We start from the raw sequence: 27,749 nt of genomic DNA on the forward strand, positions 1-27,749 counted from the left end.
TCTCCCAGTGTCCACCAGCCTCATGGCCCATAAGAGGAAATAGATCCAAAATGTTAGAAGAACTAGTTCAGAGTCACCTGGGGCTTAGAGGATTTTCTGGCTCGCTCCACCTTGGACCTCTGCCACCACACTGCTTGTCTGGTCCCTGGAGGAACCAGAACAAAGGCTGTGGCCCTGAGAGCAGCAGCCTTGCTGAGCAGCCCTGTACCTCTCTCTGGGTTCTTTCTTAGAACCTGCCGCCGTTCTCGGCTCTTCCTCGTTTAGAATGGTTTTCAGGCCCCATTCCAAACTCAAGGTGGGTGTTCTGAGTCCCATTGCCTGAGGACTCAGGAGGAAACGGGTGTGCAGTCACTCCCCGTGGTGCCCGAGGTGGGCAGTGACTAAACTGCATTCATCTGGATCTGAAAGGGCATTGTGACAGTCACACACCTACCTTGCCAGAAAGTTCTGTGCAGCAGCTGTTGGGGAGGCAGAGAGGGTGAGCATGGGCCTGTTCAGAGGGTCTTTGGAATCTTGGAGTCCAAAAAGGCGGTGGCCCAGGCCCATGCCTGGGCGGTTGTGGTACCCTGAGTGCATGGGCTGGCGGGGCGCTGGGGTGGTCCCCTGGGGGTCCTGGTGTCTGGGCTCAGGTACTGCCCCACCACCTCACTCGCTCGCCCGCCTCACCTCCCCTCCCCTGTGCAGTGACTCAGGCAGGGTGGCCATCTCATCCTGTAGGGGAGGGAACTGGAACGCAGGAGAACTTTCTCCTCAGAGCAGGTTGTGGGGGGATGGACAGGGTTAGACTCCAGGACTCTCAGTCCAGTGCTAACCTCCCACCAAAGCCCTCCTTCCCGAAGGTTCCTGAGGGTCTTGTCCACTCCCAGAACTGATGCCTGTTTGCATCCAGTCCTGAAAGGATGGGTGGGCCCAGGGTTTGGAAAGTAAAGCAGTGTGGTTGGGAAGCAAGTCCACTGACCACCTCGGTTTGGACCCTTTCTACCTCTTAACTAGCTGTGGGGTCCTGGGCAGGTTATTTAACTTTCCTGTGGCTCTATCTGCGTCCCTAAAATGGATGAAGGTTGATGACCTGCATTAATAAGTGTTAAGTGTTTAGCGCAGCCCCACTTACCCCACCCACTACGCCTCCCAGCGCTCAGTAATGACTAGCTGATCCTATTTGGGGTGTGTATACAATAGGTACTCCTAGTAGCTTAAATCAAGGCCACGTCTGTTATCCTTACCACCTCCAAGGAGGAAGATTGAACCGGCCTGAGGAGTCAGGGGCAGCTCTGTCCCTGAGTGGCATGGGGGTGGGTTGTAAAGGACCCACTGGGAAGTGCGGGAGAAAGTCAGTTTTATTGAACAAAAGGTTTCAGGACTGGGGGCTTAGGTTTACTACCCCACCCCCCCCCACCCCCAGAGGTAGGATCCCCCCCCCAAACCTGCTCTGGGTCCGAGGCCACCTGTGCCACCCCTGTAGTCTGCAGCAAGGATAGGGCCCTCATTTGGCAAGAGGCAAATATGTGAGCTACTGTCCACCAGCAGGAAAAGGACAGATGGCTGGAGAGGGGGCATGGCCACTGCAAGCACTGTCTGCTGCCATGAACTGGGGACAGGAGCTCCAGGGCCAGGCCTTCCTACCCTCAGGGCACTGGCTGGCCGGGGCCGGCCCTGGCCACGCAGCGCAGGAGAAGGCTAGGGGTGGGGATGGCCGGGCTGCAAGCCAGGCGCATCACTCAATCTCCAGGATGAGGTCATCACCCTCCAGGGTCATGTCTCTGGTTACGTGGACCTTTCGGACGGTGCCCTCTATGGGCGAGGTCACCACAGTCTCCATCTTCATGGCGCTGAGCACACACAGGGGCTGGCCTTTGGCCACCTTGTCCCCTGCTGCCACCTTGATGTCTATCACCTTCCCAGGCATGGGTGCCCCGATCTGGCCCTTCACATCCTTCAGGGCCTTGGGGTGGAAGTGCATCTCCTGCAGATGGCAGAGGGGACGTGAGACACCAGGCCCCGTTGGTCCCCACCACCTAGCTGGGATGGGGAGCTGTACCTTCATGGCCTGATTGTCCTTGACCAGAATGGACCGCAGCTGTCCATTGAGCTCGAAGAAGACCTGCCTCTGGCCTGCCCAGTTCAGGTCACTCACGGCCAGGGCTTTGATGTGCAGCGTCTTGCCCCGCTCCAGCTCCACCTGCAGGAAGGATGTGGAAGCTTGGAGCGGAAGGGGCAAGTGCGGGGACAGCAGCCATCGTGCACAGTCCCAGGTCCCCCCACCCTGGGTCTCCACTCCTTACTAAAGGAGGTGGGCCGGCCCCGCCCACGACACTGAAACAAACCCAGCGCTCGTTTATTGAACAACAGATTACACGTGGCCTTTAGTAAGTGGCCTTACTAAAGGCCTAGACTCCTGGCCTCCCAAGGGTACTTTGTGCACCCATGGCTCTGGAGGCCTGGTGACAGCCAAGCCGGTCTGCCACTCTAGATGTGCTGGGGTCCTTAGGGGTGGGGGCAGGGTTCCTTGGTGGGAGTATACACAGGTGCCCGAGCCACTGACCTCGAACTCCTCTGCAATTTTGGGGCCCTGCAGGAAGAGGCGGGTATTGAGGCTGTCCACGGGACCAAAGGTGGCAGTGAAGTCCTTGAAGTTAGTGAAGACGTCAGGGTACATGGCTGCTGAGAGCACATCCTCCGGGGTCACTTCCTCCCCGTGCCGCTCTGTCAGCTCCTTCTCCAGCACCTGCAGGTCCAGGGGGGGGAGGGAGGCTCCAGGCCGCCCCTCTATCCTTGGCAGGTCCTTTAACACCTGGGGAGCACAGTAGAGGGTCAGGCCCAATTCTTGCACCCAGTCCCACCTCGCAGTGGGCTGGGCCTCCTTTACCTTGGAGCGCAGGGGCTCAGGGAATCCCCCGTGGGGGATGCCGATGTAGCCCTGCAGGAACTCCACCACAGAGCGGGGGAAGGACAGCTCTTCTGCCTGGGCCTCGGCCTCCGCCCGGCTCAGCCTGTTCTGCACCATGAACTGGGCCAGGTCCCCCACGATCTTGGAGGAGGGTGTCACCTGAGGAGACGGGCCCTTGGGTTAGGGTGCCAGGCACCTTACTTACAGAGGCCCAGAAGCATAGGTAAGGACAAGATTTTGCTCACCTTGATGAGGTCGCCTAGCATCTGATTGGCCTCCACATAGGCCTTCTTGACTTCCTTGAACTTGGAGCCGAGCCCCATGCTGTGTGCCTGGAAGTGCAGGTTGGTGTACTGGCCCCCCGGGATCTCGTTCTCATACACGTCCGAGTTGCCTGACTTCATGGTGGCCGTGCAGTCAAAGGCTGCATACAGCCCCCGGGCCCCCTCCCAGTACTCACTGTAGTCAAACACGCACTCCAGGGGGATCCCTGCAGGGAGGCCGGAGCCAGGGGAGGGGTGGAAAAGTGCTCAACTCCCAGCTGCCCTCCGAGGACCCCAGGGCCTGCTCAGCTCCCACCTCAGACCGGGGTGGTGTAGTGGAAGGCAAGGCAAGAGCATTTAGAGTCTGGTACTGGTGGGGGCTGTGGCTTTGAGAGGGGGGTGGCCATGGGCTGCTGCTGTTCCTACCTGTGTCCATGGGAGTCCCTCGGGTACAGGCCACCAGGGCCCCCATGCTGGGCTGTGAAGTCATCCCGGACATGGAATCGGATGCCACGTCCACCACGTCAGCCCCAGCCTGAGCACAGGCCAGCATGGCTGCCACACCGGCCCCTGACGTGTCGTGGGTGTGGATGTGCAGCGGGAGGTCAGGGAAGCGGTCCCGGAGGGAGCTGACCAGCATGGTGCAGGCCGCTGGCTTCAGCAGCCCTGCCATGTCCTGGGGGAGAGGAAAAGATGGTAAGAAGGGGGCACATTTGTGCGTGGTGGGGAAGATGGGGGGAACATAGGGAGGTGGGAGGGGGGGGACTGCTGGAGGGGGGCTAGGTCCAGGTACCTTGATACACAAGATGTGGGTGCCAGCTCGAACCAGCTCTTCGGCCAAGTCCATGTAGTACTGCAGCGAGTACTTGGTGCGGGTCGGGTCGGCCACGTCCCCCGTGTATGAGATGGCAGCCTCTACCACCCCACCGGCACTGCCCACTGCCTCCATGCCCAGTAGCAAGTTGGGCAGGTAGTTGAGGGAGTCAAAGACCCGGAAGACATCCATGCCATTCTCCTTGGCCACCTCACAGAACCTGAGTGGGTAGGAGAGCCCAGGGATTAGCCACATCCCATTCACCCCACACACCTATGGCCCCTAAGGAAAGAGTCTGAGGGTCAGGCCTGGCTGGGGCTGTGGTGTCCACAGAGCAGGGGTGGGTACCACTGTGGATGAGGCCTCTGCCTCCAGGCAGCTTGGGCTGGACAGGGCTGCCCCTGAGGCATCTGGCACAGAGCAGAGCCGCCCATACTGGTTGTGCCCGGGTCAGGAGTAGCTGGGGGTTTTCTGCTCTGCAGAGGAATGGCAGGCTGAGGGGGAGAGCATGGAGCAGGGAGTCCTGAGCCTAGGTTGCAGTCCCAGCTCTACAGGCCTGGGGCCAGTCACCCCCTTAGGACCTCCACTGTCCCGTGATCTAGTTCTCTGACTAACCCTGTGTTTCATGACATTCCCAAATAGCAGCCCGTCCTGGGCACAGCTGCTGGCAGGCATGGTTTGGAGCCTCCTGTGGGAGCAGAGGCTGCTGCAGGGCAGCCCGGCTCCTGTGGGGCTGTGCCAGTGTGTGCCCGCCCGCCCCCAGGCTCACTTGAAGACCACGTTGTCGGGGTAGTTGGTGTAGCCCACGGCATTGGCCCCCCGCAGCAGCATCTGGAACGGGATGTTGGGGATGAGCTCCCGGAGCTCTTGCAGACGCCGCCACGGGCACTCGTACAGGAAGCGCATTGCAACATCAAACGTGGCTCCTGCACAGGCACCAAGAGGCCAGGTCAGCCCCCCGTGTCCTGGGGACCCCGCCATGCGCTGCAGGGTCCCTCAGGTTCCCACACAAAACCTCACAGGCTTTTTTGTTCTGTGGCCGCAGGGTGGTGTGGGCTCACCATGCCCTTCTTTTGCCTGCCCCCACTCAGTTCTCTGCGCTAGAATTAACGTCAGTCCTCTGGCCCTGAGCTGCCTGGCTCTCAGCTTTGACCTCATGCCGGGCAGCAGGCCTGGCCACAGTGGGCACTGGTTACCATGTGCTGAACAAACGCAAGCTGTGCCTCACGCAGTTCCCAGCAGCTCCCCCCATGTTCATGCCTGCAGCTTCCCCTGGCCACACTGGGGTGCCCGGTTCCTGCCAGCTACTGTCCCCCATTCCAGCCTACCTCCCCAATTCTCTATGCTGAAGAGCCTGCTGAAGTTGTGAGCAACAAAGGGGGAAATCTTCTTGAGGTCGTGGGTTCTAACACGAGTGGCCAGCAGCGACTGGTGGGCATCCCGGAAGGTCGTGTCCATCAGCAGCAGCCCCTGGTGGTTCCGCACGGCCCGAGCGAAGCCCTTGGGCCCCTCCTGCAGCAGGATGTCTCTGAACCCCGCAGGGGGCGGGCCTGGGGTGGAGCAGGTATTAACATCCACCCTGCAGGCGGTGCCCCTCTGTCTCCCCACAAGCTGGCAGAATGGATCTCACCTACCTATGGGCACCACAGGGACAATCGGGTCCGAGGAGCTGGGGTCAGCCTTGACTGGGATCGGCGTGGTTGGGCCATTCACCATGACGTGTCCTGCAGTGAGAGTGGGCAGTGGGTCAGGGCAGACTGGGCAGAGTCCGAGTTGAGGGCAGGAGTGCGAGTAGGTGGGGTTGGGGGATTCCTCTGAGATCCTGGTGCTCCAGCTGGCCCCTGTCCTCTCCAAAGCCAGGCCCTCCTAGGTCCAGGCAGTGGGGACCTATTGAGGTCACATGAATAGAAAAGGGGGGTCTCTTAAGATCAGGAGCAAGGAGGGTGGGCAGGCAAAGTAAAGGAGGAGGACCAGATTGGGGGCAGGGGTGCTAGGAGGCCCTCCGGGGGGGGGGGCGGTGCAGGGGTGGTGGGCAAGGAGGGCAGTATCAGGCCGGACCGAGGTAGTGCAGCAGCTTCTGGGCCCGGTTCTGTGCGGGCCGCAGCTGGAACAGCTCCGGGTTCTCGTCGATGAACTGGGTGTCCACGGTGCCTGCCAGGAACTGCTGGTTGTTGAGCACGTTCTGCAGGAAGGGGATGTTGGTCTAGGACAGAGATGGGTAGGAAGGTGTCACCATTCGGCATGGACAGACCGGAGATGCTGAGGATGCCACCCACGCAGCACAGCTCCCCAAGTCCCCCAGGATGCCAGGCTCCCTCTGGAGTGGCATTTCCCCATCTCCTCAGCACTGGCGCCTTCTGCAGGGCCCCCTAAGCTGTCAGGGGCCGAGCCCACTTCCTCCCGCCAGAGATCTGGAAACCAGCGCCCCCACACCCACCACAGGGTGGCGGCGTGGAGCGACTGCCCTCCTGCCCTCCCAGCCAGGCGTCCTGAAGGAGGTCCCCCGCCAACACACAACAGTGATATTCTCACTAAAGTCCCGAAACACCTTGCCACCTCCTCCCTGGTCGCCATTGGGGGCTCCTTTTGCCCTTGCGGGATGGAGTTTTCGGGCTGTCATCAGGCCTCTCCTACAGCACGCTCTCCCTGGATGGCCTCAGCCTTGGCCTCCAGCTTCAGAACCAAGACCCTGGAGTGGACATGCCTCCTGGGCACCTCTCCTGTGGGCTCCTCACAGGAGCTCATCAGCCCAGAACCAACTCTCCTGGCCCTGCCCTCCTCTGCCTGCTGGCGGGGGCGTGCCAGTCCACCCAGTTACCAAACCTACGCCCGTCACCCTCACCATGCCCTCCTCCCATGTCCCTGGTGAAGCCAGGCAATTCTACCACGGCTCTCTCTGGCCATGCCAAACTCCCCTTGGGCTTTCACATCTTTGCACCTGCCTGGTGCGCTCTTCCTAGAAGTTTGAGGTCAAGGCCTTCTTTGTCCCCATCTCCCTCCCTCCACTGTCTAGTAGGCCTCAGGCCTCCAAGGGACAGCTGTCAGAAGCTCCACCCTTGGCCTCAGCCCCTTTGCCCGGCTGCGTTTGTCCCAAGCCTGGGAGTGCTCAGAGGGCCGGTTGCTGTAGGAAGGTGCCTGTGTCCTTGTGGGTTGTTGCACGTGGGCCCTCAGTTCTCATGAGACAGCCGGGCAGTGGTGTGAAGCTGGGACAGGGCAAGTCCAACCCAGAAGCTTCGATGCGGCCTGCAAGACAGTGCTGTGCACGATGCCCTGTGACTGTGAGGCTGTGTGGCCCGGGATTCCAGCGTATGCACTACACTGGCTACAGCCCTGGCTGTCACTTCAGAGGAGGCATCTCCCTGTGCAGTCCGTTCATGATCTCTGTTGGCACCTTCAGTAAAGGCTCCAGGTCCTGCATGGGCTGCTGGACCATTGCTGCTCTGAGGGACTCGACCTGCCCCGCCCCCGGAAGCCCTGGTGGGAAGGGTGGGCCCCCCGCTGGCATCAGGTGCGGCGGAGGGCCCCAGCGGACACTGCCTCACACCTGTGCGGTTAGTTGGCCTGTCTGCCCCTGAGACTCGTCCCTGCCCCTCCTAAAGAGGTGGGGATGTTTTAACTGGCGAAGGTGTGGCATCTGAGTAGACACAACCCAGCGAAACCACCTAAGGAACCTAGAACTGCAGAGAGGTGGGGAGCAGCCTCAGAAGCCTCCCCTGCTGGACCCTGCATTTCTCTCCTGTAGACCCTGCCCCTGTTGTTCGTTTTGGGGGCCATGTCATCCCCACTGTGCTGCACACTCCATTTGGGCAGGGGCCAGGCTCATCTGGTTCCTGGTCTACCCCAACTCCCAGCACGGGGCAGCAGGTGACAGATGCTGGCAAACATGTTTAGAGTGAATGAAAACGTTTCTGATGGGGAGACTGGAACAAAGAACTAGCTGATGCCACTGAGCCGCAGAGCTGACCCTGGGCCAGAATCCAGGGCCTTCATCTTACAGACGAAGCAGCTGAGGGAGTGGCAACAGAGACCGACAGCCTTCCCGCTGCAGGGGGCTAAGCCCCCCAGGCAGCTTCATTTCCTCCCCTCTCACCCCTGTGGTGCAGATGTGCCTGCGTTAATCCCCCCTTGTCCCAGATGACGAACTTGTTTCTGTGGTTAAATGACTTGCCCAAGGTTCCCTGCTGTACTAGGCAGGATTAGGATTCTACCTGTTTCCAAGTTCCCACCCACCAGGCCCCTTGGATTTGGGTCTGGAGGGAAGCGAAGGAGGCAGGGGGGATCCAAGTTGCCTGAGGACTGAGAGATACCAGGGCGTAGGATGACTTCCCTGTTTCCTAACTGGGGGACCACTACCAAGGACCAGCATGCACGACCTAGTCCCGAGCCCTCTGCGTTCCCATCCGAGGCCGGCTATCAGAGGCAAGGAGCCAGGACCTGCCTCCCCCTCCGCCCAAGACCACCAAGAGCCTTTTCTCTGCTGAGCCAAGCTGGTCCCAGACCTCGCTCCTCGGGAAATGGCCCGGCAGGGCTGAAAGGGGAGGGACCACTGACGCACAGCTTCAAACGGCGTGCCTCCCCAGCCTGCTGGGAAACCGAACGAGCCGGGCAGACCAATCGGACTGGAGGCGGAGACCGGTTGGCTCCCGAGCTGGCTGGGCGGGCAGAGAGCCTGGGAAGGGGGAGGGAAAGGGGAGGGAAGGGCGAGCAACGGGTGCGGCGCCAGCCAGGAGACCAAGCCCTCGCAGCCCCACCCCGCAGCAGCCCTGACGGGGGCGTCGCCCCAGCCCCCCTCCAGGGCCCCGTGCGTTTTGGGGACTCTCCACGTGACTTGGTGATGCAGAACGGTTATGACCTTCAGCGTGTCTGTGAACGCGAGGGTCCCAGCAACAGTGCGGGTTTGCGCCCGGCCCTACTTGTGGGTGCGGGGACGTGGGTGTGTGGGCTTGTGTGGGTGTGTTGGGGAGGGTGCCCAGCGACTTGTGACAAAGGCTCTCGTCTCTGGGAGATGGTGAAGGGGCCCGCGAGCTGGCGCTTTGTCTGGCTGTCTGCAGAGTGACGGTTCGCGCAGTGGCGGCGGGCACCCTCGCGGTGCAGGATGCCAGGGCGCCAGGGTATCCGGGGGCGCGCGCGCCTGTGCCAGTTTGAGTGCGCTGCGGCAGGGCCCGGGGGCTGGGCGCTGGGTCCGAGCTGGCCCGGGCCTCGGGCGTGACCTGGAACCACCCGTGAAAGCTGCAGTGGCCGCGTGTCCCCGTGACCTCGGGAGCCGGCCCGGGTGGGTCTCCGCTTACTCCTTCCTGCCTGCCCTCCACGTGCGTGTCCGCGGCGCGCGTGCCCGCGGGCGCGCACCCGCCTGCCTGTCGCCACCACCGTGAGCCGCGCCGGGAAAAGGTGTCGGGACCGATTGAGCCTGGGCCGGGCCATGGGCCGGAGGGCGAGCGGTGGGCTGCCGGTCAGCCCCAGGCCTCACCCCCGCGGGAGAGCTGCCTGGATTCAGTGGGGGCTGGCCGGGCCCGCAGGGAGGCCGGCCTATGCCCCCTGAACTACGGATACCAGGTGAGCACCCCCCCTCCCTTCGTGGGGCACACCATGGGGGCTGGCTTGGGAGGAAGGAGCACCAGGGAGGGGTTTAGGAGCGGCTTACCTGGTGGGGGAGGGGATGGCGCGGAGGTGGGGTGAGGGGGTGCTGGCGATTTCAGGGACGCCAGGGAAAGGAAGTTCCGGGACCCTCCCTGCTCTCATGCCCACCTCTGCTTCCTGCCTCCAGCCTCACCTTGTCCCCAGAGCCTGGAGTCCCCCTAACTGCTTGGGAGATGTGACCTCTACTCCAGGGTGCTGGCCCTGTAGGCCACAGCCTTCCGCCATCCCTGAGGGGTCCCTTGGGCCTCTGACCCTGACTCCCCAGTCAGGCCATGCTCTGGAAGCTGGTGCCTGGAACCGGGCCCTGGCCACCTGCACCAGCCCCACCTGTGCCTGGGCTCTGGCCCCTCCCTACAGGGCTCTCACCATGGCCCCTCCGCTCCTGCTGCTGCTGCTGGCCAGTGGAGCGGCCGCCTGCCCACTGCCCTGCGTCTGCCAGAACCTGTCCGAGTCGCTCAGCACCCTCTGTGCCCACCGAGGCCTGCTGTTCGTGCCACCCAATGTGGACCGGCGCACGGTGGAGCTGCGGCTGGCCGATAACTTCATCCAAGCTTTGGGGCCACCAGACTTCCGCAACATGACGGGGCTGGTGGACCTGACGCTGTCCCGCAACGCCATCACCCGCATCGGCGCCCGCTCCTTCGGGGACCTGGAGAGCCTGCGCTCCCTGCACCTGGACGGCAACAGGCTGGCCGAGCTGGGCACCAGCAGCCTGCGGGGCCCCATCAACCTGCAGCACCTCATCCTGAGTGGCAACCAGCTGGGCCGAATCGCACCGGGGGCCTTCGACGACTTCCTGGACAGCCTGGAGGACCTGGACCTGTCCTACAACAACCTGCGGCAGGTGCCCTGGGCCGGCATCGGTGCCATGCCCGCCCTGCACACCCTCAACCTGGACCACAACCTCATCGACACACTGCCTCCGGGCGCCTTCGCCCAACTCGGCCAGCTCTCCCGCTTGGACCTCACCTCCAACCGCCTGACCACACTGGCACCCGACCCACTCTTCTCCCGGGGGCGCGACGCCCAGGCTTCACCTGCCCCCCTGGTGCTGAGCTTCAGTGGGAACCCCCTGCACTGCAACTGTGAGCTGCTGTGGCTGCGGCGGCTGGCCCGGCCCGACGACCTGGAGACCTGTGCCTCCCCGCCAGGCCTGGCCGGCCGCTACTTCTGGGCAGTGCCCGAGGGCGAGTTCTCCTGTGAGCCGCCTCTCATTGCTCGCCACACGCAGCGCCTCTGGGTGCTGGAGGGCCAGCGGGCCACCCTGCGGTGCCGGGCCCTCGGGGACCCTGCGCCCACTATGCACTGGGTCGGCCCTGATGACCGGCTGGTCGGCAACTCCTCCCGAGCCCGGGCCTTCCCCAATGGGACCCTGGAGATTGGGGTGACAGGCTCTGGGGACGCAGGGGACTACACCTGCATTGCCACCAACCCTGCTGGTGAGGCCACAGCCCACGTGGAGCTGCGGGTGCTGGCCTTGCCCCATGGCACTAACGGCAGCACTGAGGGGGGCCGCCCTGGGCCCTCGGACATTGCTGCCTCAGCCCGCACTGCTGCCGAGGGTGAGGGGACACTAGAGTCTGAGCCAGCTGTGCAGGTGACAGAGGTGACTGCCACCTCAGGGTTGGTGAGCTGGGGGCCAGGGCGGCCAGCAGACCCCGTGTGGATGTTCCAAATCCAGTACAACAGCAGCGAGGATGAGACCCTCATCTACCGGTGAGGATGGACTTTGTGGCCCTTCGGCCCCACCCCTCCAGGGCTGGGCCACCCTTCTGGCCCCTTCTCTGTCCTTGGGGCTTCCACACACCCCTCCTCGGCTTCTGAGCAGCTTGGGGGTGGTGGGCTACAGGGGGAGGGGAGGGGCGGGTCAGACACCAGGAAGAAGAGGTGGGTGGTGCACCCCAGGTCTCTCCCATGTGGCTGAGCCACTGGCAGCTGCCCCCCGCCCACTGCCGCGTGATTTAGCACGTGGCCGGCTGCACGCACACACTACTGACCTCTGGTGATGGGAGTCCCCCTTCCCTCCCTTGCCCTGGGCTGTGTGCCAGGGTACACTTCTGGCCACCCCTGCACTGTCTCCAGTGCCACATGCACAGGCCTGTCTTGGTTTCTCTGCCTTCTTGAGTGAACACACAGGTCTCTGTGGTCCTGGGGGAAGAGGGTGTTCAGAGCTGGGACCTGGGAACACAGGTGAGGGCGGTGGGGCTGGGGCTGGACCTCGCTACCCAGGCCCTGACCACCGACCCTTGCCTGCAGGATTGTCCCAGCCTCCAGCCACCACTTCCTGCTGAAGCACCTGGTCCCTGGTGCCGACTACGACCTCTGCCTGCTGGCCCTGTCACCTGCCGCTGGGCCTTCCGACCTCACGGCCACCAAGCTGCTGGGCTGTGCCCACTTCTCCACGCTGCCGGCCATGCCCCTGTGCCATGCCCCACAGGCCCACATGCTGGGGGGTACTCTGACCGTGGCTGTGGGCGGGGTGCTGGTGGCTGCCTTACTGGTCTTCACTGTGGCCTTGCTGGTTCGGGGCCGGGGGGCTGGGAATGGCCGCCTCCCCCTCAAGCTCAGTCATGTCCAGTCCCAGACCAATGGAGGCCCCAGCCCCACACCCAAGACCCACCCACCACGGAGTCCCCCACCCCGCCCGCAGCGCAGCTGCTCACTGGACCTAGGAGACACTGGAGGGTGCTACGGTTACGCCAGGCGCCTAGGGGGGGCCTGGGCCCGACGGAGCCACTCTGTGCATGGGGGGCTGCTCGGGGCAGGGTGCCAGGGGGTGGGGGGCAGTGCTGAGCGGCTGGCAGAGAGTGTGGTGTGATGGGAAGGAAGTGAGACAGCCCCCGGGGAAGGGCGTGGGGCGGGCCGCCACTTCGCCTGGGTGGGTCAGCACTGCCTGGGAGCCCCTCCCACTTTTACCCTCAGTACCTCAGGCCCCTGTGCTTGGCGGGACAGAGGGCCTTCTCCCTGGTTCTTGCCCAGAGACGGGCCTAAGGGGACAGGTCCCTCTGACAGGTGCTCACAGCCACCAAGGCAGAGGCTGCAGTCACTAAGTGGGAGTCTTGTTTTTCTTTATAATAAAATTGTTGGGGACACCTCAGTGCTAGTCTCTGGTGTCATCCTGCTGGAAGAAGGGGGACAAGTGGGCCAGGGGAGGCACACAGGACAGGTCAAGGTGGAAGCTGCCAGCCCGCAGAAGCGGCCCAAGCAGACCTGGTGCTCTTGGCCTCCTCATCCACCTGCCGGCTGAGGGCTCTGGTCTGGTGGCTTCTAACCCGGGCGAGCCAGGGCCTGGCGCCCGGCCTGGACACCTGAGCCCTCTGCTGTGCCTGCATGGGTAACAGCAGACAGCACCCCTCCTGGCAGGCCGCGGACAGGATGTGGCTACCTCAGTGGACCTCATAGCGCACAGACAGCCACAGGAGCAGGTGAGAGTGTCAGAGCCCTTCAGGGCAAGGGCCTGGCCGGGCAACACCTGAACACAACTCCGGAAGTCCCCACAGCCTTGTTTGCACCCACCTCGTTCACCACCTCCCAGGGCACCTCCTGGATCTGTGACACGTCCTCCCAAAGGGACTGGGACCGGCTTGGAGTCTGCCCAGACCCCAGGCTCTGCTCAAGCTCATCCTTGAAGAATAAGTCAAACCTCCCTCACTGGACACAGGAGGGCAAACGGCAGAGGGACCCCCAAGCTGCCAGGCCACTCTGCTTAGCCTCCCCCACCCGGGAGCCACAGCCCATGGCAGCTCCTGTTCTGCTGCCTGCCCCGCTGGCCCCGAACCATCGCTGCTCCTGGGCACCACACACTCAGGCAGGCAGGGGCCCAGCCTCCACCGTGAAGGGTGGCGCTAGCACCCCAGGGCCCACAGTGGGGCGGGGCCGTGGCAGCTCAGTGTCTGTGCCGAGGGCTGGGTGTCTGTTTCTGTGCAGGCCGGTGTGGTTCGGACAAGCAGCACGGTGAGACCTGGCCCAGTAAGGTGTGCTCACGTACGTGTGCAGGCCAAGCTCACACACTTGTGGGTGTGCACAGTGATGACACTCACGTGGGCCTACCCACCCAGCCCAGAACACATACCTGGGTGTAGCCCCAGAGTGACCCTGGTTTAAGTAAACAAAACGAGGTTCTCAGTGGAGAGGAGAGGGGGGAGCGTGAGCCCCATGAGGGCCTGGACAGAGGGCAGGGGCAGCGCGGGGCTGTGGGAGGGGAGCAAAGGGAGGGCGGAGGAGGGGGGCCAGGGGCTGCCAGGTGGCAAATGCAGGGCTGGCGGAGGCTCCAGGTGTGGCAGGAGCCAGCGGCCTCCTCCGGCTCCACATCTAAAGAGGACCTGGCCTCCACCTGCTGGCCCCGGCGCTCGTCTTCCTGCTCCGCCTCCAGGGCTCGTGAGCCCTCCAGGCCTACGGACAGGTGGTCCTATAGCTCAAGGGCAAGACCACAGGGCCAGCCAGAGTCACCAACAAGGAGGACATAGCAATAGTTGGGGGCAGGTGACTGGTGGGGTAGCTGTGTCCCCCACTGGGGTCACGATGTGCACTGACCCCCAGCCCCGGGACACCCTGCCAGGAACACCTGAGCTTCCTCAGCAAGAAAGGGGGTTGAGCACATGCCACCATGAAACGGCCCCCTGACCAGGAGCCCCGAGGACCCTCACAGAACAGAAGAGGGCAGAGCCCCGCCCCCAGCACTCCAGGGTCCTCTGTTCCCAGTGAGCCAGGCTGACCACCTGCGGGGACATGGCGCGGGCACAGGCTCACTCCCTCCTTCCCTCCCACATGCTCCTGCGTCCACTGGGGCACCTGCAGGGCACACCCGAGACCTTGTCAACAGGAGAGGAGTCAGCAGAGTGGAGAGGCCCCAGCCAGCTTCCCTGCACACCTCATGTGCCTCTGTTATGGGAGACTGTCCTTTGGGAATGCTCAGAGGAGGGTGACAAGTGGGGCTGCCTGGCAGCGTCTGCCAGGGGAGGCCCAGGGTGTGTGGGCAGCACTGACCTCAAGGACAAGACAGTATGTGGCTGCGGTTTCATCTCTAGCTACAGACTCGGGTAACGGAGCCCGACCAAGAGACCAAGGGCGCATGTTGGGTCCTCGCCTGGTCCCTGGACTGCCAGCCCTCTAAGGCGGGTCCCTGGCCGCCTCCTGCCCCACGCCCGGGCCTCCAGCTGCAGCCTCCCTCCCTGCAGCACCAAACATGCCTCAGAACACAGGCTCTGTGGCCCCCACCCAAACCTGTGGGACCAGAGGTTGGAGAGGAAGCCTGGCAACACGTGGATTAACACGCTCCCTGGGTGCTCTCACCCAGGAAGGGCGCGAGAAGCGCGGGACCCACAGAACAAGACCTGACTCGGCTGACGGCCTGCGCCCAGGCCAGGGCTGGGCCGCAGCAGTGACTGTGCGAAGCCGGGGAGTCCGAGCACAGTGAAGGGCAGGGGGGAGGCAGGGATGTGAAGGGCCTGGAGGCAGGCAGGGCCTGCAGCCTCTCACCTTCACGCCTCGGACTCGGAACTCGGCCAGGGCTCTGCTCATCTTGGAGGCGGCCGTGGGGTGGTCTTTGCCGTGTGCGATGACTTTGACCAGCAGAGAGTCGTAGTGGGGGGAGATGACAGCTCCCTGGAAGGCGGAAGCATTGTCCAGGCGGATGCCCATGCCCTCTCCGCTCCGGAACACCTGCCGGGAGAGGCGGGCAAGCTCAGGGACCTGCTCGGAAGCCGGAGTGAAGGTGCAGCCCCGGCCCAGGCCGGACAAGGGCACAAGGGCAGCCCGGGGCAGATCCCAGCTCCAGCGTGTGAACTTGTACTTGTTTCTGCCAGTGCCCAGAGGGAAGCAGGAGAGAGAATGGTGGGTCAGAGGGGTGGACCTCGGGGGAAAGACCGGGGCACCGAACACACAGTCTAATGGAGAGGGGACCATGGGGTGGGGGACCGAGGTCTGGGGTGTCTGGGGGTAACTAAGACACACCGGAGGTCCGTGACGGGGCAGGGGCGAACCCTGTGGAGTGCAGCTGTAAGGACCAGGAGTGGGAGGGACAGCCCAGGGGCTCGGGACACCCACTGTACCGAGCTTCCGCTTCTCAGGGGCAGAGGCCCGTGTTTAATACAAAGGAACTTAATAAAATATTTAAGGGTGAACACTCAGCTGTGAGCAGCAACTGCCAGCTAAAAATATTCTGTGGTAAACCAGGCTTGGAGGAGCCGGCCCAGGAAGGGGAGCTGGGGGAGGGCGGTGTCCAGGGCTGGGCTGCCCCCACCAGAGACCGCACTGCTGCAGGGCGGGAGCTGCCACCGGCTCTGCCTTGGGTCTACCAGCTCCGTGCACTTTGCGAACCCAGAGAGCCCCTCCCCCATGGCTGGTTTTTCAGAGGCCGGTATCTGTCCCAAACTGGCCCGAGCCCTCCTCTGTGGACCTGGAGCAGAATCTGAGGTCCTGCCCTGCATCCTGGGAAGTGCAGGCCGGATGGGGAGCCGGTAAAGCAGCAGAGCTGGTGACAGTACCGCTGACGCCAAGACCCAGAGGTGTTCTTCGCTGGCAGGGACAGGGTGGGGAGCAGACCCAGAGCCGGCCAGAGGGCCCTGCTCTAGGCAGGGAAGAGGGTGAGCAGGGGAGGGGTGAGAGAAAGGAGAAGGTGCGGGTCCAGGTGCACAGGGAGCCTGCCCAGGCCCACCTCGGCCCCTCAGCTTCCTCCCACCCCCGCCTCCCACCGCTATCCTTGCCCAGCACAGCTCCTCTGCTGGGGCATCAGGGCCCCAGTGCTTTGCTGCAGCGCTGGGGGCTGCCTCGCAGGCCACCCGCCCGCAGACTGAAGGCAGGGGCGAGGCTGGCAGCACCGTTCTGTCTCTGGGCTCTTGTGGGAACAGAGTCCAGGGCCTGGGCCTCATTTCCGGGGATCCTGCCTTTGGCTCCACTGGCTGCTCTGCCCTATTCTCCCCTACTGCGCCCCGCCCCCCGCCCAATCACCGGCTTACTAGCCGGTACACATGGCAGCCTCTCCCCAGGGTGCTCCTCCCTTCCTCTAGGGCAGGGCCTGGCTCCCACCTACTAGAAGCCAGCTTCAGACCAGAAGGGCCCTCCCTCACTTCGTGCCCCTCAAAAGCAGTGGGGCCCAAGGATCCCGACCAGGTGGAGACTGCAGCTGCCCAGTCTGAGAGGCCTGAGAGGTCAGAGAGTGGGCCCCACCTCGATGCGGCCGGTGTCCGGCTGGAAGCTGCGCGCGGGGTCCTCGGTGGTGACCCGGCACTGGATGGCGCAGCCGTTGATGCGGATGTTCTCCTGCCGCAGGCCCAGGTCAGGCAGGCTCCGGCCCTCGGCCACGTGGATCTGGGCATGGACCAGGTCCACACTGCAGGGCGGGGGACACGGGATCAGGAGAGGAGCACGAGGCGGAGGGTGGACAAAGCGGCAGCCCACACACAGACTCGGCTCGGCCCTGCAGACTCTTCACCAGCCGGAGCAGTCGGCTCCTCCTGACCCGCAGAGTGGCCCTCGCCCGGCCTGACCCCCGGAACTCTGCGCAGTCTGAATAAGGAGAACATGGTGGCTGGAGGGGCAGCCCCACTCCTTGCATCCACCCATTCTTACACCCCTCCCAAACCACCCCTTCCCGTGCTCTGCCCTCTTCCTCCCTGGGGTCTCTCGGCGCTCCGGCTGCCCCAAACTCTCCCTCGGCGAAGCCTGGGCTCGCAGCCTCAGACACCCTGTCCTTAGAGTCCTTTGTGCTGCTCTCTGTGTGTTGGGGCAGGAAGGGGCAGGTGGTGTGGTGAGAGAATGGGGTTGTGAAGGCCAGGCTCCTTGCAGTGGAGGCCACAGCTGTGGGCGGGCCCACACAGGTGGGCGCTGAGGTCAGGACGCTGTCGCCAGGCCCTTGTTGCAGCTGAGCTTGGGCCCAAGGTCCCCCAGGAGATGTGAGAGCAGGGAGCTCTCTAAGCCAGCAGGTGTGAAAGCTCGGCCTCACTGACAGCCACGCTGCTATGTTCAAGTGGGACAGCTGTTGAAAAACCCGCGTGTGGGACTTCCGGCCAGGAAGGAGGCATAGGTAAACACGATTTGCCTCCTTGCACAACCACAGTAAACATCACAACTAGACCTAAAAACAAACAACGCCAGAACCATCAAAAAATCGAGCTGTTTGAAAGTCCAGCAACCAAGGATTTAAAGAAGCCACAGTCATTCAGGCGGGTAGGACGGGCGAGACGTGGAGACGGGTGGAAAGGCGCAGAGACCCTGCAGCAGAACAGATGGCCCCACATTCACGTGTGGTGGATAAGAATCAGGAGGGACGCCTTGGGAGCCCCAGGGTTCCAGAGCCATGAAAGTAAAGCCCCATAACTTCTGGCTGTAAAAACCAGTGGGGCTGGAGGCAGCAGAACAAATGGCCAGATATTCAGGAGACTCCACTTAAAGGGCCCAAAGGGACTTAAAACGTGTGCAGACCCCCCTCTGTGGGATTCAGGGCAACAGCTGGAAGGGCACCAGTCACACAGGACCAGGGCCAGGCCAACCTCCAGGAGCCCGGCAGTGGCACAGTCCTCACTCCCAGCCCTTCCCCCAAAAGAGCTGTGAAGTGGCGAGGAAGGCTGCCCCACCCCGGTGATTACTTAAGGCTCCGCCGCACATAATTTACAGGTGCCTTTTCTACACTAGGCCACGCTACTGAGGGAATCAGAGCAGCCCTGCCTAATGCACAGAAACAAACACAGGGAGGCTGCCAAATTGAGGAGACGAAGAAATATGGAACAGAACAAAACCCCAGAAAAAGAACTACCTGAAATGGAGATGACCAACCTATCAGATGCAGAGCTCAAAACACTGTGGATTGGGATGCTCACAGAACTGAGTACAGCAGCAAAACAAAAAAGACCCAGGAAGAAATGAAAGTTATATGAAGGGAAATAAAGAAAAATCTACAGGGAAGCAACAATGGAGGGGATGAAGCCAGGATTCAAATCAACAATTTGGAACATAGGAAAAAAATAAGCATTCAACCAAAATAGCAAGAAGAAAAAAATAATTAAAAAAAGCAAGGATAATATGAAGTGTCTCTGGGATATCTCCCAATGTACCAACACCTGAATCATAGGAATGCCAGTGGAAGAGGAAGAGCAAGAAATGGAAAACTTATTTGAAAAATAGTGGAAGAAAACTTCCCTAATTTGGTGAAGGAAATAGACATACAAGTCCAGGAAGCACAGAGAGTCCCAAACAAGATGGACCCAAAGAGGGCCACACCAAGGTACATCATAATTAAAATGCCAAAGGTTAAAGATAAAGAGAGAATCTTAAAGGCAGCAAGAGGAAAGCAGAGAGTTACCTACAAAGGAGTTCCCATAAGACTGTCAGTGATTTCTCAAAAGAAACCTTGCAAACCTTTCTTTCTCAAAAGAAACTTTGCAGTCCCTTCTTGCAGGCAAGAAGGAACTGGCAAGAAGTATTCAAAGTCATGAAAATCAGGGACCTACATCCAAGGTGACTCTATCCAGCAAAGCTCTCATTTAGAATGGAAGGGCAGATAAAGTGCCTCCCAGGCAAGGTAAAGCTAAAGGAGTTCATCATCACTAAGCCATTATTACATGAAATGTTAAAAGGACTTATTTAAAGAAGATAAAAAATATGAACATTAAAATGGCAATAAATTCACAACCATCAACTGTTGAATCTAAAAAAAACAAAACAAAAACAAACTAAGCAAACAACCAGAACAGGAGCAGAACCACAGGTGTGGAGATGACGCGGAGCATTCTCAGCAGGGAGGAGGGGAGAATGGGGGGAAGGGGCAGGGACTAAGAGGCATAATTGGTAGGTACAAAGTAGACAGGGGGAGGTTCCGAAGAGCACAGGGAATGGAGAAGCCAAAGAACTTATATGCACAACCCATGGACGTGAACTAAGTGTGGGGGGTGGATTGCTGGAAGGAGGGGGTGTACAAGGGGGAGGGGGCAAAGGGGACAAAAACTGGGACAACTGTAATAGCATAATCAATAAAATATATTTAAAGAAAAGAAAAATAACCACAGCGCTTTAAATTTGTCACTGAGGCTTGTGGTGAGGCCGGCCTGGGAGCTGCCCTGGCAGAGTGCACTGCACGTTGTGTTTCCTGCTAAATCACTTTGGAGCAACGGTGACGGTCGCCAGGCGTCTCCACATCTGCACCCTGCGAACTGTGGCTGCCTCGGGTTTTAGCTCCACCATGGTGCCAAGATTCACTGCCACTCTCATCAGAGGGGAGCCCGAGGGTCACACAGATGGCAGCTCACCCAGGCTCTCTGCAGAGGGCCGGGGTGGCGCTCCAGCCTGTGCCCTCTGACCCCCACCCTCGAGCAAACTGAGACTTTCCTCCTCCTCGCAGAAGGCACGTGGCAGGCTCCGGGTGGACAGTTCTACAGTGGCACAGTTAGGGGGTCGTGTGGGGCTGAGTATGAGGCTGGAGCATCGGTCTCCATTCAGCCTTTGTCTCAAGAGCAAGGAGTCTGGGGGCCTCTGCGCGCCTGCTGGGCGTCCTCAGTCTCAGGGTGGGGGGTGGGGGGAAGGAACGGTCAGGAGAGTTCCATGGTGAGATGGCCTGGCTCCAAGTCAGGGCTTAACACTTAACACAGAAATGGCTCAAAATATGCATCTTGAAACAATGAAAGACCATTTAATTGTTTATAAAATGGGCAGGTTTTAAAAACGTCCGTACTTGATCCTTGCGGGAACACAAATTGGGACAAGCAGTTGGGAGCCCTAATTAGGTGAGGGGTTGCCTACCCGCCCCCCCAGCGTGTCCGCTCCAGCAACCCCACGCCAGAGTCCGTCCTCAGAGCCCTTCGGAGAGGCAGGCGGACACGGAGGCACGAAGGTGCTCACTGGGCACCCTGACTGACCGCAGCAACTGGGAACCGCCTCACTGCCCACCAACAGAGGACGCCGCCGGTGACCTCCGACCCACTCAGATGACAGAAGAGCATGCGGCCCTGACAAGTGTTCAGAAAAGTCCGGTGGCCTGGAGAAGCCTTCAGCAAGCACTGAATTTAAAAAGTAGATGAGCCCTGGCTGGTGTAGCTCAGTGGATTGAGCGCAGGCCTGCGAACCACACAATCGTGGTTCGATTCCCAGTCAGGGCACATGCCTGGGTTGCAGGCCAGTTCCCGGTTCCTGGCAGGGGACGCATGAGAGGCAACCATACATTGATATTTCTCTCTCTCTCCTTCCGTTCCCCTCTAAGATAAATAAATAAAATCTTTAAAAAAAATTAAAAAATTACTTAAAAAAATAAAAAGTAGATGAAACATTCTACACAAAGCAACACAACTGTGTCAAACTATTTACACAGTAAAGTAAATAAAGATGGAAAGAGGCCAAACCTTTAGAGCAGACTTAGGCCCGGGTTCCTGTCCCAGCTGTGTGACCTGGGGCTACTCTCTCGACCTTCCTGAGCCTCCGCTTCCTGGTCGGAAAGGCTGAGATGATCAGCGCCCTCCTGGGGGGGGGGGCCTGTGTCTCGAAGCCCACTGCAAGGCCAGGAGCCCCCTCAGCGCTGGATTCTGAGTGTGGGGCTCTAAGCTGTTTTAATTTGCTACAGCTAACTGTGGCCTGCTTTTATAGTCATTTCTGTCAAAAGCAACTAGACTCCTAACTGCCTGCTTCCGAAGGAGAGTGAGCTGAGCCCCGGCTGCCCACTCCCCAGCAGCCACAGGGGTGGATTTTACACAGAAGCCAAGGGCTGCCCTTCCCCGGCCGCCCACCCCGCTCACTCGGTGATCTCCTCCGTGACGGTGTGCTCCACCTGCAGGCGGGAGTTGACCTCGATGAAGTAGTGCTTGCCGTGCTTGTCCACCAGGAACTCCACGGTGCCCGCGTTCTCGTAGCCCACCTGCGGGACGGCCGCGTAAGTCAGCAGGCGCAGTGACGGGCCCGGCAGACACAGCCTCGCCCGCCAGCTGGTTCCATAAAAACGGACTGCAGCCCACTCTGCCCTGCCCTACGGCAGGCGGCCCAGCAGCCCTGCCCCCGGGGCGGGAAGCACCCAGAACCCACGGCTGGGCCCGGGCCCAGATGTCCCCCCAGAACGCCACCAGCAGCCTCAGACGGCTGCACCCAGCTCGTCTGGGCAAGGCATCAGCAGCAGCTCCTGCTGCCCCCGACTCAGTGCCCTTCCCCGCAGACGCATGCCCTCCCCCCGACTCAGTGTCCCCCCCCCACTCAGTGTCCTCCCCCGCAGACGCATGCCCTCCCCCCGACTCAGTGTCCCCCCCCCCCGACTCAGTGCCCTCCCCCCGCAGACGCATGCCCCGTCTCCTGCAACCTCCCTGCCCCTCACTCCCATGCAACCCCAGCCTCTCCTAGACCCTTCCTGTTCTTAGAGACCTTCAGAAGGTCCCCGCCTCTGCTCTGCTCGGTCATCACCTCAGATCACTCCCGACAGAGGGGCCACTTCAGAGAAATCAACCAGTGAGGATTCTAACTCAAGATGCAGCCCTGGCCCAGTCCCACCGTGGTCTCCCCAAACCACAAACTAGACTCAGATGGCTCCCGTAAGTCTGCTCTGGGATGAGACAACAAATAATGATAATAGTAATAATAATAATAAGCCAATAAACAAGACCAAAATCAAGGTAGAAACACTCCTTATAAGAAAAAACAAAATCTCCACTCTTAAATCAATGCCTCACATTAACTGTGGCAGAAGCCTACTGCAGAGTGCCAACCCTGGCTTCCAGTTTGGGGATGGTGACAGAACCCCTGCCGTCCTCTCTCTGGGCTGCCTGGGTCTGGAGAGGCAGATCTGCAGACGCTCTCACTGGGGCCTCGGGAAGGGAAGCAGGTGTTGGGGCAGGACGCCTGGACTCGGAGAGGGGCGGGGTCAGGAGGGCCCAGACGGACGGAGGGCCCAGATGGACGGAGGGCAGGGCCGCTGCTGGCGGTCTGGCCACGGCAGGTGCTCTCCCAAGCCGGGAGTGGGGCAGGCCCACTGCTGGGGAGCCTCTGCCTGTCTCCACGCCCCAGCAGAGCAAAACTGGGTCTCAGTTTGAGACCTGAAGGCAGGTCTTAGGGGTAAAGGATGGCAATAGATGTGGTGTAGGAGCCCGTTAAAAATTAATGAGGAAGAAATGCCTCAATGACGTTTCTTAATCCTGGTAGGATCCATTGAACCCACTACTTTTGTCCCAGGGCTCAGCTGGTGCCATGCAGCTGAGTCTGTGCACAGGGTCCTGAGGGCGTGGCCGGTCCTTGTCCCTTCCATCTTCTAAGCCTTTCTGGAACCCAGGCTGGGCCCCTGGGCCTGGCGCCTCTGCTGTCCCAGGGTCCCCTCATCAGCCCTCTGTCCTCCAACACAGTCCCTCCTCTTCCCAGAGTTGGTCACTCTGGGCCTCCCTGCTCCCCAGCAGACTGCCCACATCCGAACCTCAGTGACCCCTGGCCGTGAGGCCCACCCCAGCCTTCACGAACAGGCTCCCTGTCACAAGGTGGGGAAATTCTGTGCCCAAGAGCCCCTGCCCTTCACCTGCTTAGCAAGTTTGACAGAGTCGCTGGTGAGCCGGGCACGGAGCTGAGAGTCCAGGTGGGCAGCAGGGGCGATCTCGACCACCTTCTGGTGTCGCCGCTGGATGGAGCAGTCTCGCTCGTACAGGTGCAGGATGTTCCCGTACTGGTCCCCTGTGGAGGAGGTAGGCTGGGCTCAGCTTCTCCCGGAATCTAAACACCTGCTAAAGGCCCAACCACCCCAGGCATCTGCCGTGGCCTGCCAGAGCCTGCTCCCAGCAAGCGGGGGGCAGCCAGGAGCTCTGCCCCACCCCCACAGCCCACCAGCAGGGGCTGGGGGTCCCTTACTGAGGGAGAGCTCCCAGGGTCCCAAAGGCCAGTGCAGCAAGGAAGGTTGGCCCGCTGGCCGTGGCGGCCCAGGAGCAGCTCCACTCACCTAGGATCTGCACCTCGATGTGGCGTGGCTTCTCAATGAACTTCTCCACAAACAGCGCCCCGTTCCCAAAGGCGGCCAGAGCTTCCGAGTAGGCCCGGGTATAGTTTTCCTCTAGCTCCTGGGGGCGGGTGGAGGCTGAGCAGACATTGGGCCCCTCTGCACCACCCCCACCCACACCCAGACCCGCGGTGGCTCTGCAGTAGCCTCCCGGCCCCGGGCCCTGCTCACCTCATAGCTGTGCACAACTCTCATGCCCCGGCCCCCACCCCCATAGGCAGCCTTGAAGATGATGGGGAAGCCGTAGGTGTTGGAGAACTCGTGGGCCTCGTGCAGGGAAGTGATGGGGGCATCCGTGCCGGGGACCACGGGGACGCCTGTTGAGAGACAGGCATGTGGGGCCTTTGTCACAGGCTGGAGCCCCTGCCAACACCCGCCAGGCCCCAACCCAGAGGGCCCCCCTTGAAGAGCTGCACGGTCCCCACGGCTTGCTGCCACGTTCACCTGCAGCGATGGCGATGGCCCGGGCCTCCACCTTATCTCCCATCTTCCGAACCACCTCTGGGCTTGGTCCAATGAACCGGACCCCGGCATCCTGGCAGGCTTGGGCGAAGTCCGCGCGCTCCGACAGAAACCCGTAGCCAGGGTGCACGGCGTCCACGTTGTTTTCCTGGGGGCGGGGGTGGCAGAAGAAAGACATGCCACTCAGATCCCTTCACACAGGTTGCGCCAGACCCTATGGCTCTTGTGCCTCCCCCATCTCACTCGCCCCATCCATCCGTCCCCCCATCCATCCACCCACACTTACTGCTGGCTGGCCTGGGGCTTGGGCACGGCACAGGGAAGGCAGAGGGCCCAGCCCTGGCCCTTAAGAGGCATCCCTGGCCCGACCTGGCTCACCTTGGCCACCTTGATGATGTCCGGGATGTGCAGATAGGCCTGCACTGGGGCGAGGCCGCGGCCGATGAGATAGGCTTCGTCTGCTTTCTGCCGGTGCATCTGGCCCGTGTCCTGCTCCGAGTACACAGCCACAGTGCGGATGCCCAGCTCCGTGCAGGCGCGGAACACACGGATGGCGATCTCACCTGGAGGCAGGGGGCAGGGGGCAGCACAGTGAGAAGTTAGATATCTGGATGCTAAGAGAAGCAGATACCATGGCGGGAAGCTGCGGGAGGAGGAGAGCTAAGGCTGGGGTTGGCCCAGGGCCCCTCTCCCGGCCCCAGGGGGCTCACCCCTGTTGGCCACCATGACCTTCTTGATGGGCTTGTACTCCAGTCGCCGGACATTTGCGGAGGCAAAGGGAATGGTGGAGGTTCGGCGAATGCCCCAGAGCCTCAGGCCCCCACAGATGGCTCGGAACTTCAGCATCTGGGGAGGGAAGTCAGAGCCAGGCTGGAGCAACCTCAGCAGGGAAGGTCCCCAGGAAGAGTGGGGGTCCCACCTCTGCCCCACAGCAGCCCCAGGTGAAGGCCAGCACCGGCGCCCTCCTCATTCCCTGGGAGGCTGCCTGGCCGCAGGACAGGGAGCTAAATGAAACCGAAGGGAGCCCAAACTTACCCTAACTCTCTAAAACTCACTGCAGTGTTTATAACACTCCCAGCCCCTAAAGCAATGTCAAGGCGAGACTGAGGCGCAGCAGGACCAGGTGTGCGCACGCATCAGCGGCGCCCCTCCGATGGCGCCCCGACTGAGGACCGCCCCAACCACAGTGGCGAGTGTGTGTGTGTGTCGCCCTCAGGGTTCCATCTGGCTGGACGATGAGGGTGACCGTGGCCCAGAGAACCTACATCACTGTGACTGCTCAGGAAGCAAAGCTTCTGCTCAGTTAGGACGCAGGCTTCTTTAAACGGCAGCAGAAACCTGTCTCTCTACTGCGGGCTTTGGAACGCAGGGTAATGGAAATCGGCTGAGGGCAGGTGGAGCAGGCCAGGGACAAAAAGACAAGTGTGGCGTGATCCCGCGAACATGAGGTCCCCGGAGGCCACTGGTTCACAGAGACCGTGGGAGGGCCCGTGACAGGCAGCTGAGGGGTTAGGCTTTTGAGGGGACAGAGTTAGGCTGGGGGTGACGACGTTCTGGAGACAGACGTGGTGATGGCCGCACAGTGTGAACGCACTTCCTGCTGCCAGACTGTGCACTGATGAATGGTTAAGATGCCAAATTCCGTTAGATGTATTTTACCACAATAAAAAGGACTTTTAAAAAAACCAACAGAGGGCAACTTACAGCCCAGAATGTAAAACATCTTCAGAGGCGAATCACTCCCTCGTTTTGTAAACGAGGGGAACCAAGGCCCAGCAGAGTTTAAGAAGATGCATTCGAAGTCGCACGGCGTCCACCCGGCCTGGCACTCGGTCCTTCCCCCGCCCTACTGCCTGTATCTAGTTAACCGTGTGATTCGCTTTTTAGCAAAGTTTAAAATGCTTGACACCCATTTGTTCTACATAGGGAACATAAACACATAATCAATAAATAAAACAGTTACTACAAAAACCTTAGTGTCTTGTTATGGCCAATGAGATGGAGAAGGAGAAATATATACCAAACAGGAAGAGAAGAAGTAAGGAAATAAACAGAAGAAAGAGAAGAGGGAAGCGTGGGCGGAAGGAGAGAGGACAGGCCCCGAGCCCCAGCCCCACGCCCGGCGCAGCCCCAGCGCAGGGCGGCAGCAGACGGAGGCCCCTGCTCTCCCCGTGGGTGCACCTGAGAGAGGAGCGGAGAAAAGGGAGAAGATGACAGACACGAGGTCCTTTCAGGCCGTGGCTAGTGCCTCGAAGGTAAGAAACCAGGTAACGCTTTGTGAACTACCTGGTGGGGGTCAGCGGGAGCTCACTGGGCCTGGATGTGAAAGCGGATGTCTCTGCGGAGGGGTGCACAGGGGCATCGGCACAGGAGAAGCACAAGCAGGAAGCCAAGCAGGAAGATCGGGAAAAGCACCAGGTAGAAGGAACGGGGGTAGCCTAGGCCCAACGGGGAATGAGCTGGATGCGTTCCAGGGCCAAGAGCAGGGTGGCAGGGACACCTAGGGGTGAGGCGAGGCTGCAGGTGCAGACAGGGCCTTGGCTCTTGGTCTCTCAGCCTCTCTTCAGCCTCTTCATTTTCCTCCAAGCACCATGGGGTGGTAGTGGTGGAGAGGATGGCCTCACGCACTTTGGGAAGCTCTCTGGATTGGTGGGTAGCTGCATGTTCAGGGCTGTGCAGAGGCTGAGATAAGACACGCAGTGCCTCTGACCTGGGTGGGAGCAATGGGGAATAGATAAAATTGGTGAGACGCCCTGGCTGGTGTGGCTCAGTGGATTGAGCACTGGCCTGTGAACCTAAAGGTTGCTGGTTCGATTCCCAGTCAGGGCACATGCCTGGGTTGCGGGCCAGGTCCCCAGTAGGGGGCCTGTGAGAGGCAACTGATTGATGTTTCTTGCATACATCAATGTATCTGTCCTTCTCTTTCTCCCCCTCCTGGCCCTCTCTCTAAAAATAAATAAAATCTTTAAAAAATTTGTGTTACATTTTTTTAAAAATGGGGAGAGATGGGGGGGGGGTGGTCAACAGGTAGGAGTCACAGAAAGACCCACTGTGGAGGACAAGGGAGAGAGAGAAGTCCAGGGTGGGTGGGTAGCAATGACCTTGTCTGTAGCAGGAGGGACTAGAGAGAACCAGGCCCCGCTGGCAGTGGGATGGAGCCCCCAGAAGAGATCAGAGCAGGCAGCAAACCTGGATGAGGCTGGCGAAGGAGTGGTGTTTGAGCCCACGGGCCTGGAGTAGATCAGCCAGGAGAGAGCAGACTAGAGGTAGGCTGGTGCCTTTCGGCGCTGGTGCCACCAACGCCGAGTCTTGGATGAGGATGAGGAGGAAGAACCAACGAAGGAGACTGAGGGGCTACCCCAGAGAGGGGAAGAAAGCCAGGAGGCACCACGTCCACGAGGGGAAGCCTGCGATCGGGGGAGCGGTTAGCCACGAGAGGCAGCGAGACAAAGACGACTGCACGGGCCACTGCTCAAGACCAGCCGAGCCCTGGGCGGGAGGCTGTGACCTGGGTCAAACCCAGCCGCACAGACATGACATCAGTCTGGCTGGGCTCTGGCTCAGCTTCTAAAGCGAGGGATGTCCTTCCTTACTCATTGCAAAGTGGACAGACCTGGCAGACACCACGGGAACCGGGTGATCTGGGTTAACATTGCTGCCGTGTGGTGGCCGTCACGTGCCTCTTGAAAGGGGTGAAGGAACACCTGCAGGGTGTTTCTGCCGGGTCACAGCCTGGATCTAATGAGA

The 27,749-nt window shown here is 60.9% G+C and overlaps 2 protein-coding genes and 1 long non-coding RNA gene across 7 annotated transcripts in view; 2 read left to right on the forward strand and 1 right to left on the reverse strand.

Moving 5' to 3' along the window:
- Positions 1–1,319: 1,319 nt before the first annotated feature.
- The window catches only part of PC (pyruvate carboxylase), a 94,767-nt gene continuing 68,337 nt past the window's right edge, over positions 1,320–27,749 (reverse strand). For 2 of the 3 annotated variants that reach the window (XM_037053338.1, XM_037053339.1), the window contains exons 2-21: positions 24,713–24,848; positions 24,381–24,565; positions 23,985–24,150; positions 23,712–23,857; positions 23,484–23,601; positions 23,070–23,221; positions 21,319–21,437; positions 16,769–16,931; positions 15,080–15,262; positions 6,023–6,167; positions 5,599–5,688; positions 5,293–5,514; positions 4,734–4,890; positions 3,944–4,184; positions 3,577–3,826; positions 3,133–3,377; positions 2,867–3,046; positions 2,543–2,791; positions 2,039–2,179; positions 1,320–1,963 (exon numbers count right to left, since the gene is read on the reverse strand). In XM_037053338.1, the coding sequence (XP_036909233.1) occupies positions 1,715–1,963; positions 2,039–2,179; positions 2,543–2,791; positions 2,867–3,046; positions 3,133–3,377; positions 3,577–3,826; positions 3,944–4,184; positions 4,734–4,890; positions 5,293–5,514; positions 5,599–5,688; positions 6,023–6,167; positions 15,080–15,262; positions 16,769–16,931; positions 21,319–21,437; positions 23,070–23,221; positions 23,484–23,601; positions 23,712–23,857; positions 23,985–24,150; positions 24,381–24,565; positions 24,713–24,848 (3,537 nt within the window). In that variant the 3' untranslated portion in view covers positions 1,320–1,714. Of the gene's footprint in view, positions 1,964–2,038; positions 2,180–2,542; positions 2,792–2,866; positions 3,047–3,132; positions 3,378–3,576; positions 3,827–3,943; positions 4,185–4,733; positions 4,891–5,292; positions 5,515–5,598; positions 5,689–6,022; positions 6,168–15,079; positions 15,263–16,768; positions 16,932–21,318; positions 21,438–23,069; positions 23,222–23,483; positions 23,602–23,711; positions 23,858–23,984; positions 24,151–24,380; positions 24,566–24,712; positions 24,849–27,191; positions 27,278–27,749 lie in introns of those variants that run through there. The other variant, XM_037053340.1, reaches the window with a different exon arrangement.
- LOC118991800 (uncharacterized) lies at positions 4,283–23,004 on the forward strand. The gene is made up of 3 exons (XR_005067472.1): positions 4,283–4,497; positions 8,068–8,069; positions 22,993–23,004. It is a non-coding gene; the product is annotated as an uncharacterized LOC118991800 (long non-coding RNA).
- Positions 7,782–13,207, forward strand: LRFN4 (leucine rich repeat and fibronectin type III domain containing 4). 3 transcript variants are annotated; one of them, XM_037053342.1, is made up of 3 exons: positions 7,782–9,517; positions 9,871–11,317; positions 11,858–13,207. In XM_037053342.1, exons 1-3 carry the CDS (start codon positions 9,493–9,495, stop codon positions 12,417–12,419), a joined length of 2,034 nt encoding a protein of 677 aa, XP_036909237.1. In that variant the 5' UTR covers positions 7,782–9,492; the 3' UTR covers positions 12,420–13,207. The 3 variants fall into 3 exon arrangements, with proteins under 3 accessions (XP_036909237.1, XP_036909238.1, XP_036909236.1); XM_037053343.1 differs by having other exon boundaries at positions 9,959–11,317; XM_037053341.1 differs by having other exon boundaries at positions 7,782–11,317.

This window comes from Sturnira hondurensis, unplaced genomic scaffold (assembly GCF_014824575.4).
Source record: "Sturnira hondurensis isolate 20B ecotype Veracruz unplaced genomic scaffold, ASM1482457v3 Scaffold0007797, whole genome shotgun sequence".
Taxonomy (NCBI): Eukaryota; Metazoa; Chordata; class Mammalia; order Chiroptera; family Phyllostomidae; genus Sturnira; species Sturnira hondurensis.

Coding starts and splice junctions, on each gene's coding strand:
- LRFN4 (XM_037053341.1), top strand. CDS start 9,621: ATGGCGCGGAGGTGGGGTGAGGGGGTGCTGGCGATTTCAGGGACGCCA. Junction 11,318..11,857: donor GATGAGACCCTCATCTACCG/GTGAGGATGGAC, acceptor CCTTGCCTGCAG/GATTGTCCCAGCCTCCAGCC.